The sequence below is a fragment of the Schistocerca cancellata genome, chromosome 4, assembly GCF_023864275.1.
Source record: "Schistocerca cancellata isolate TAMUIC-IGC-003103 chromosome 4, iqSchCanc2.1, whole genome shotgun sequence".
Lineage (NCBI taxonomy): Eukaryota > Metazoa > Arthropoda > Insecta > Orthoptera > Acrididae > Schistocerca > Schistocerca cancellata.
In genome coordinates, this window is record NC_064629.1 from 249,063,881 (window position 1) to 249,074,262 (window position 10,382).

Consider the following 10,382-nt stretch of genomic DNA (forward strand, 5'->3'; position numbering starts at 1 on the left):
TATTGAATGCAGTGTGACTGTAGGGATGACTGTCTTCGATAATGTGCAAATTTGCAACCAAAGATCTGCGAATCTCATAACAATGGACCGCATTCGTCAAGCTTATGATTGTCTCCTACCGTTTAAAGACTGAAAGTTTAAAGATGTCAAAGAGCTGGCCAGAAAGTATGTTGGGCAAAACAAATTGTGATTTTATGACCAGTTGACATCAGATTCTTCAAACGATCATGAGGAGACTGAGGGGGAGCTAGAAGACTGAAGAAGAACTGTACATATTGATGTATTATGCTAGTAATGTTGTACTGTCTTTATTAATAAATGTTCTTTAAACTGAAATATGGCTGATTACAGAGAAAATTGTCCTACAAAGAGTTTTTCATTCCCTTTGGAGCAAAACAGAGGCAGCTCAAAAATTCAAAACTCCATTGCACGTACCTGAGTGCATGCATTTTTGTGTATTCTGGTCAGGAGTATTAGATACCCCATAACCTAACACAAAGCTGACTTTGTTTTGGTTTCAGTGAAAACCAAATTTTTATTTATTTATTTTTTAAGTTGCCACAAACTGGAAAAAGTGGAGGTGCCTCCTCCTTGCACCAAATCTTCAATCGTGAAAAGTGTAAACTATGAAAATGTCTGTCATCTTAGCTCCCATGCCCAATTCCAATTTATGTTGATTTCATAATGCATGCGCAGGTGCGTGTCCACACACACACACACACACACACACACACACACACACACACACACACACACACACACACACACACACACTCTATCTCTCTCTCTCTCTCTCTCTCTCTCTCTCTCTCTCACACACACACACACACACTATCTCTCTCTCTCTCTCTCTCTCTTCTCACACACTTACTACACACACACACACACACTATCTCTCTCTCTCTCTCTCTCTCTCTCTCTCTCTCTCTCTCTTCTCACACACTTACTGTGGGATTCTGCTTAAACTTGCTCCAGGAGTCGTAAGTGTTAAAACGTGCCTGTCATCTTATGAACAACTGGCATTTCGCACAATCCAGCCTAGCTGCTGCTGCTGCTAGTTATTTGATGATTTGCATTTGAATGGCCATATACTATATGAACTGGGCTGGTGATTAATCTACACTATGGCTGAATTCCTTCCACAAGGTCAAGCTGACCAGTGCCACAGTTCCATTTCATTCCCACACTGACTCTCCCTCCCTCACCATCACCCTCCCTTCCCTTTATTGCTCCCTCCCCCGCCCTGTTCCTCTTTCTCTCTCCACGCGACACAACCCCTAAACCCTGTCAGACTTGTGTGTGTGTGTGTGTGTGTGTGTGTGTGTGTGTGTGTGTGTGTGTGTGTTTGGGTTTGGGGGGGGGGGGGGAGGTTGTTGTTTTTTTAGTCTGTTAGCTAGTAGGAAGGAGACATTGTCCAGAAGTTTAGCAATGTTTTCAGTGTAGTTTATTTGCTTGTTGACTTCTCAAAGCCTCACTTCTACGGTGAGCACTTCTCTTTACTCCTTTCATTGTTTGTATTCCAATATTGTAGCCATGTTTTTGTGTGCCCAGATTTATAAAAAGAAATGAATTGCTGTGGGGGTCAGTCCTTCTCCTAGAAATCTGAACAGTGACTCATTTAGTCTCAGATACAAGATGCTTGTATTTGTAATCCAGTAAAAGGCACATTAAAGCATTATTGCTAACATTACGCATCAAATAAAAAAATTAAGTGTGGCATATCACTGAACACTGTGTATGACAAGTGCCAGTTTTAATTTTGTGTGCGTCACTAACAAAAAGAAGCTATTGCATGGAATCTATGTTTCCAGTAATTCTGAAGAGGGCACAGAAGAAATTATAACAGATGCTGATGCTGATACAGAAGGAGAGCTGCAGATAATTGCAGAGTGCTGGATAGAGCCACAGCATGGTGTTGTTATTAACAGTCCACCAGAAAGGTCTTACATGAATAATCTCCCCTATCACAAATTGGCAGATGCGGTAAGTACATGCCTCCATTTTACTAAGCAATTTATTAACTGAATTTTTTCCTTGTTTTCAGACCTTTATATTGTGATATCCTATATATTTCACTCTGTTTTGAAATTTGTAAACAGTTTCATATAATAAGTTATGAATAAGAAAGTAAAGTGCAGACATCTTCAATGATTTGTTAAAATACATCTTACTGTACACAGTGTATGTAAAAGTACTTAATTGCCATGTCAGTATTCACTCATCAGGGGCATCTAACACAGATGACATTGTCCTCTGTGTCAGATGCCGTGGATGAAGGGCCGTATGCCTGAATACTGATCTGGCAATTAAATATTTTCACAAGCAGCTCATAGTGTACAGCAAGATGTCTTTTCACAAACTGTGAAACACCTAGCGTATAATTTTTTAACATCTTATTTAAGTTAGACTAGATGAATAGATGCTACATCTACGTGGTTACTGTGCTATTCTCAATAAAGTGCCTGGCAGAGGGTTCAGTGAAATTATCTGAACTGCAAAATACAATTGGGAAACTAGAAATCTTCAAACAGAACCAATGCACATTAAAGCATAGAATATAAATAACCCTGTACTGAGATTGGATTTAGAAAGAGAAACATATAGGAAATTCATTACTAGAAGAAGAAAATATTTGGAGTTTTAGGCAGGACGTAAGTAATTGTTTTAAGACAGAACTGGAATGGCACAGTGGAGGGTAGAATTAAAATCCCTAATGTATTTATGTGCTCTGAGAGGAAAAGATACATGATTATGCAGCAATGATTACAGAGATTGCCCCAGAGCTGTATGTAAATAGTAATTTAGATCAGATGTTGATGAGAAATATTTATGGTTCAAAGGCCTATGGACAAAAGAAGTAAAAATAAGAAGTATTTTAGGCACTAACAAACTATTAGGCAGCTTTACACTGGTAGTTGTAGAATACAAATATTAGAGGTAAATAAGAAATTCAAAAGTTATGGGTGCAAATGTAGAAATGATTATATGGACAGCAGCCATGAGTGGTCATACTAAATTTGAATAAAATCACTGCTGTAGTTGCATACATGTGTTTTTCACCATGATCACTTTCAGCCATTTAGCCATTCTCAAATGTTATGCAAGTACTTCACCTGAATTAAAAATAAATAAATAAATAAAAAATTACAGAAAGTGTCTCAGAATAAACAACAGTACACTTTGGAAACTTACATATGGCTCAATGGCTGAAATTGGCACAGACGGAAGTATATTTATGCAACTAGATTTGTGATTGATTCATAGGGTTGTATTGTATTGTATGGAACTGGAGATCTAGAAACAACGGAGAGGCTTTGTCCCTGCCGTAGCCCTCAGTGGCACACAACCCCACAACAGGCTGCAGCAGTCCAGGGTTACTGTGTGGTTTGGCCCTCAGTGGACACCCCCCACCCCCGGGAAACTTCTCACACCAGACGAGTGTAACCCCAACGTTTGCATGGTAGAGTAATTATGGTGTACGCGTACGTGGAGAGAGTGTTTGCGCAGCAATCGCCGACATTGTGTAACTGAGGCGGAATAACGGGAACCAGCCCACATTTGCTAAGGCAGATGGAAAACCGCCTTAAAAACCATCCGCAGAATGGCTGGCACACCAGACCTCGATGCTAATCCGCCAGGCCTTCTCATCCAGAAAGCAGTGCATTAGACCACACGCCTAACCAGGTGGACTTCATAGTGTTACTAACAGCTGCAAATATCATGTGTGCAATATAAATAAAATAGTGGACAAAATAATTTTAAACTTTTTACATTCGGTCTTGCACAGTAAGTTATATACATGGGTTAGACTGTTAATTAAGCGTAACAGGTTCTAGAAATCTCTTAATCATTTAATGGGTTCCATATAGGCCATGAGCTATGTAGCAATGTTTTCTAAGCATTAATTTTGGTTATGGAAATGATTTGTGGGTTTGATTTGCTTGAGATTTATTTAGGAGCCTGAAGTATTGCTTCTTTCTTCAACAAATAAGAGATCATATTTAAAAACATAACATTCTCTAGGTGTTTCCTCTTGAATGAGTTTGGCAATACTTTTGAAATGATAAATTGGTTGATAGAAGCCTTCTCTGCAGATGTTATATCAGGCTACTCAGACTTGTTCTGAAACATAATGTTTGACCACAAATATCACACTGTGTACTTTTGTTACTTTCACCTCTTACAGAAAAATGTCCCCACAAATAACTATATATCTCTCATTTTATTTGTGGCTGTTTATCACATACAAATAATATACATTATTGTATGAAATGTGCACACTGTTGTAGTAATGATCTCCTGAAGCTGCTTTTTTTATATATTGATGGGTTGGCTGTGGGAAGCTGCCTTGCAGAAACACTGAAAAAATACACTGCATGACAAGAAAGTGATGCCCCTATAAGACATGGTCTGATGTCAATATATATTTGTGCACATACACACCACTACCTGTTGTTTAAATGATTCTCTGATGAGTAGAAAGGCTACCAAAGTGGATTAGTGTTTGTTCATATTTAGTGTTGTTATAAGGCCTGGTAGTGTATATGAGGGGCATGAATATCATCAGATATCGAGTGATCACTGTGAAGGACACAGAGATGCCACATACTCATATGAGACAGTATTTTTATGGAGTGAGGAGCCATCTAGTACGACTTCAGCTCATGGCTGCTAGTGATTGAGGAAGCCCTCATGGCACAATGGGTTGTTGTGGACAGCCTGCATCCTCATGTGTAATCTCTCATGCTACAGTATCATGGTCCAATTTTTCAAGAGAAAATACTCATCCATACATTACACATGCATCTGTGAACTGTCTGTGTGATGTTAAGGTACTCCAGTGGCCAGCAAGATCTCCAGATCTGTCCCTGATAAAACATGGGTGGGACCAGCAATTTTAACTATAAGAAAAATAAGAATTATAAAAAATAAGAAAATAAGAAAGTAGTGTTATAAAAAACTGAGTAGTTATCTCATGAGTATCCAGAAAGGAAGTGAATGGCAAAAATTTACTTTCCTGTTAGGGAATTCTACCCCTTTAAAATTTTAGTGGTTTGCAGGATGTAAGATATTACTTGCTTAATAGGTATGACTCACTAACAGTATTATTTTCAAAGTTACATTAATATCACCCAAACTCTAGCTTTCTCACTCTCACTTCAGGCCATAATGTCTATTAAACATGATTAGCCCATGAATCTAACAGAAACAGTCTTTGGAAAAATATTCATCTGAATCACAATACATCAAAGTTCCATATAGGCAAGAGGTAGTGGAAGCCACACATCCGTGAGCCAGAGAAGTAAACTCGGGGTAAGCAATCAGTGCAGAAAGGTCCACCTGTAGATACCAGCCAGATAACAACAACTGAGACAGAAACCACTAGTGATTGGCCGTAACTGCCGTCTGCTTCACGTCTGCTGTGCAGCGAGCTACCTTAATTTAAGTATTAACTGTATTTTTCTTACTTGTCACTTCTTCTTCCGTGTGTATTTGCTTTTAGGAAGCTTTAATTGTCGAGTGCTATTAATAGTTCCATAGATTTCGTGTTTGTTTTGAATACAGTCAGAGTGAGTCCCTTTAGTCAACCATAGTGCCAGTAGTGCTAGTGTTTGTTTTCAATACAGTCCAGAGACAGGTAGTGCTATTTTCATTGTTTTCTACAAGAAGTGGCTAGCAACCACAGTTTAGTGAATAAACAGCCGCCTTTAGTGAATTAGCAGTCTAGTTAAAGGTTGATTAACTCTCTTCAGTAAATTGATTCCTTAGGATGGATAGGATGTGTGAATGCTGTGTACGGACGCAGGAGGAGCTGGCCACTGTTCGCGAACAGCTGAGCGTGTTGATGGCCGCGGTCAGCCGTCTTCAGGCTGCTGCCTCAGAGTGTAGCGGCAGTGGGGAGTCTGGTGCGTCGCAAGGTACACCCCAGGTGTTACATGCTTCACCCACTGTCCCTGCTGTCGAGACATCTTCGCGTGTACTGGGCGCGGTTGGGCCACCCACTCCCCAAGGGGAGTGGCGGGTTCAGCGGCGTTCGCGGCGCACGAGGCGGAGGGTCAATGTGGAGGCTGGCCATGTGGCATCGCCCGCTCTGCCTGTGAGTGGACATGTGGCTGCTCCTTCAGCAAGGTCCGAGCAGGCACATGGGGGGAGGGGTTTATTAGTTATTGGGAGCTCCAACGTTAGGCGGGTGATGGAGCCCCTTAGGGAAATAGCGGGAAGGTTGGGAAAGAAGACCAGTGTTCACTCTGTCTTCTTGCCGGGGGGTCTCATCCGAGATGTGGAGGAGGCCCTACCGGCGGCGATAGAGAGCACTGGGTGCACCCGACTGCAAATTGTTGCTCATGTCGGCACCAATGACTCCTGCCGTCTTGGTTCAGAGGTCATCCTCAGATCGTACAGGCGGTTGGTGGAATTGGTGAAGTCGGAAAGCCTCACTCGCGGGGTGAAATCAGAGCTAACTATTTGTAGTATCGTTCCCAGAACCGATCGCGGTCCTCTGCTTTGGAGCCGAGTGGAAGACTTAAACCAGAGGCTCAGACGATTCTGCGGAGATCTGGGGTGCAAATTTCTCGACCTCCGCTATCGGGTGGAGAAATGTAGGGTCCCCCTGAATAGGTCAGGCGTGCACTACACGCCGGAAGCGGCTACAATGGTAGCAGAGTACGTGTGGAGTGCACATGGGGGTTTTTTAGGTTAGAGAATCCCCTCCCTAGGCCCGACAAGACGCCTCCTGAGACACGGCAAGGTAGGACTAGGCAAAATGCAACAGGGAATAACAATATTAATGTGCTAATAGTAAATTGCAGGAGCGTCTACAGAAAGGTCCCAGAACTGCTCTCATTAATAAACGGTCACAACGCTCATATGGTACTAGGGACAGAAAGTTGGCTGAAACCAGACATAAACAGTAATGAAATCCTAAACTCAGATTGGAATGTATACCGCAGAGACAGGCTGGACAGTGAAGGGGGAGGCGTGTTTATAGCGATAAGAAGTGCAATAGTATCAAAGGAAATTGACGGAGATCCAAAATGTGAAATGATTTGGGTGAAGGTCACGGTTAAAGCAGGCTCAGACATGGTAATTGGATGTCTCTATAGGCCCCCTGGCTCAGCAGCTGTTGTGGCTGAGCACCTGAAGGATAATTTGGAAAATATTTCGAGTAGATTTCCCCACCATGTTATAGTTCTGGGTGGAGATTTTAATTTGCCGGATATAGACTGGGAGACTCAGACGTTCATAACGGGTGGCAGGGACAAAGAATCCAGTGAAATTTTTTTAAGTGCTTTATCTGAAAACTACCTTGAGCAGTTAAACAGAGAACCGACTCGTGGCGATAACATATTAGACCTTCTGGTGACAAACAGACCCGAACTATTTGAAAAAGTTAACGCAGAACAGGGAATCAGCGATCATAAAGCGGTTACGGCATCGAAGATTTCAGCCGTAAATAAGAATATTAAAAAGGGTAGGAAGATTTTTCTGTTTAGAAAAAGTGACAAAAAGCAGATTTCAGAGTACCTGTTGGCTCAACACAAAAGTTTTGTCTCAAGTACAGATAGTGTTGAGGATCAGTGGACAAAGTTCAAAACCGTCGTACATAATGCGTTAGATGAGTATGTGCCAAGCAAGATCGTAAGAGATGGAAAAGAGCCACCGTGGTACAACAACCGAGTTAGAAAACTGCTGCAGAAGCAAAGGGAACTTCACAGCAAACATAAGCATAGCCAAAGCCTTGCAGACAAACAAAAATTACGCGAAGCGAAATGTAGTGTGAGGAAGGCTATGCGAGAGGCGTTCAATGAATTCGAAAGTAAAGTTCTATGTACTGACTTGGCAGAAAATCCTAAGAAATTTTGGTCTTATGTCAAAGCGGTAGGTGGATCAAAACAAAATGTCCAGACACTCTGTGACACTGAAACAGAGGATGATGATAGACTAAAGGCCGAAGTACTAAATGTCTTTTTCCAAAGTTGTTTCACAGAGGAAGATTGCACTGTAGTTCCTTCTCTAGATTGTCGCACAGATGACAAAATGGTAGATATCGAAATAGACGACAGAGGGATAGAGAAACAATTAAAATCACTCAAAAGAGGAAAGGCCTCTGGACCTGATGGGATACCAGTTAAATTTTACACAGAGTACGCGAAGGAACTTGCCCCCCTTCTTGCAGCGGTGTCACGTAGGTCTCTAGAAGAGCGTAGCGTTCCAAAGGATTGAAAAAGGGCACAGGTCATCCCCGTTTTCAAAAAGGGACGTCGAACAGACGTGCAGAACTATAGACCTATATCTCTAACGTCGATCAGTTGTAGAATTTTGGAGCACGTATTGTGTTTGAGTATAATGACTTTTCTGGAGAGTAGAAATCTACTCTGTAGGAATCAGCATGGGTTTCGAAAAACACGGTCATGTGAAACCCAGCTTGCGCTATTCGTCCATGAGACTCAGAGGGCCATAGACCTGGGTTCACAGGTAGATGCCGTGTTTCTTGACTTCCGCAAGGCGTTCGATACAGTTCCCCTCAGTCGTTTAATGAACAAAGTAAGAGCATATGGACTATCAGACACATTGTGTGATTGGATTGAGGAGTTCCTAGATAACAGGACGCAGCATGTCATTCTCAATGGAGAGAAGTCTTCTGAAGTAAGAGTGATTTCAGGTGTGCCGCAGGGGAGTGTCATAGGACCGTTGCTATTCACAATGTACATAAATGACCTGGTGGATGACATCGGAAGTTCACTGAGGCTTTTTGCAGATGATGCTGTGGTGTATCGAGAGGTTGTAACAATGGAAAATTGTACTGAAATGCAGGAGGATCTGCAGCGAATTGACGCATGGTGCAGGGAATGGCAATTGAATCTCAATGTAGACAAGTGTAATGTGCTGCGAATACACAGAAAGATAGATCCTTTATCATTTAGCTACAAAATAGCAGGTCAGCAACTGGAAGCAGTTAATACCATAAATTATCTGGGAGTACGCATTAGGAGTGATTTAAAATGGAATGATCATATAATGTTGATCGTCGGTAAAGCAGATGCCAGACTGAGATTCATTGGAAGAATCCTAAGGAAATGCAATCCGAAAACAAAGCAAGTAGGTTACAGTACGCTTGTTCGCCCACTGCTTGAATACTGCTCAGCAGTGTGGGATCCGTACCAGATAGGGTTGATAGAAGATATAGAGAAGATCCAATGGAGAGCAGCGTGCTTCGTTACAGGATCATTTAGTAATCGCGAAAGCATTACGGAGATGATAGATAAACTCCAGTGGAAGACTCTGCAGGAGAGACGCTCAGTAGCTCGGTACGGGCTTTTGTCAAAGTTTTGAGAACATACCTTCACCGAAGAGTCAAGCAGTATATTGCTCCCTCCTACGTATATCTTGCGAAGAGACCATGAGGATAAAATCAGAGAGATTAGAGCCCACACAGAGGCATACCGACAATCCTTCTTTCCACGAACAATACGAGACTCGAATAGAAGGGAGAACCGATAGAGGTACTCAAGGTACCCTTCGCCACACACCGTCAGGTGGCTTGCGGAGTATGGATGTAGATGTAAATATATTTGGCTCGCCACAGAACCTCATCTGACTAGCCTGTGATATTGGCCTTCTTTCCACCACAGGCATCCTACCAGATGTATGTCATGTTGCAAATATCGATGAATTTTAATTACTCTTCTACACATCTGAGCGGTTTACTAAACCCCTACCTCATCGAACCACCACTTACAAGTGGGACCTGCCTGACTGGAGTGGGAGAGAACTTTGCAGCAGAAGTGGTCAACATCTGTACCATGTCACTGCTAAAGGTCCAGGGGAGATGTATGGGGCTGCTGGTAATGATGGTGCTGGATCCAGAGCTTCTTGTGAAGACCGAGAGACTTCTGGGAGTGGAGGCATCTCTGTGGTACATGGTGGGGTCTGTCGTTCAACCACCAGTGAAGCTGGATCGACATTTGTGGGTGTGTACTGTGCTCATAGGAAGGTAGGACTAGATGGCCACACATTAAGACCCAGGAGTGGAGAGAGCTATAGTGTGGTTACAGTGGTGGAGATAGTGGACTCAGTGAGAAAGAAGGCCTCTGACGAGGGTGCACAACTTAGTTGATTGTCTTGTTGGCACAGCATCCCACATCGTGCAGCCACCATCATCATTTTCAGACCCTTTTGTTCTGACTCTTGGATCCACCCTGGACTCCATCCAAATGTGCATGTCCACACCAGATCATGTTCTCAGAGAAGGGGGTGGAAAGGGAAGGGGGGCAGGCGGGGGAGACACAGGAGATCCAGAAGGGTCCTATGAGGGTACACATGAAAGAGCTGTGTAGGGCTTTCAACTTTTGACAGGTGTGGACTAGTTAGAAGCTAGAAAG

At 42.5% G+C, this 10,382-nt stretch overlaps 1 protein-coding gene across 1 annotated transcript in view; it reads left to right on the plus strand.

The window, feature by feature from the left end:
* The window catches only part of LOC126184062 (KICSTOR complex protein SZT2-like), a 218,434-nt gene extending 216,375 nt beyond the window's left edge, over positions 1-2,059 (plus strand). Inside the window, exons 19-20 of the mRNA XM_049926422.1 lie at positions 1,812-1,983; positions 2,045-2,059. Of these exons, the coding sequence (XP_049782379.1) occupies positions 1,812-1,983; positions 2,045-2,059 (187 nt within the window). The remainder of the gene's footprint in view (positions 1-1,811; positions 1,984-2,044) is intronic.
* The last annotated feature ends 8,323 nt before the right edge of the window (positions 2,060-10,382 follow it).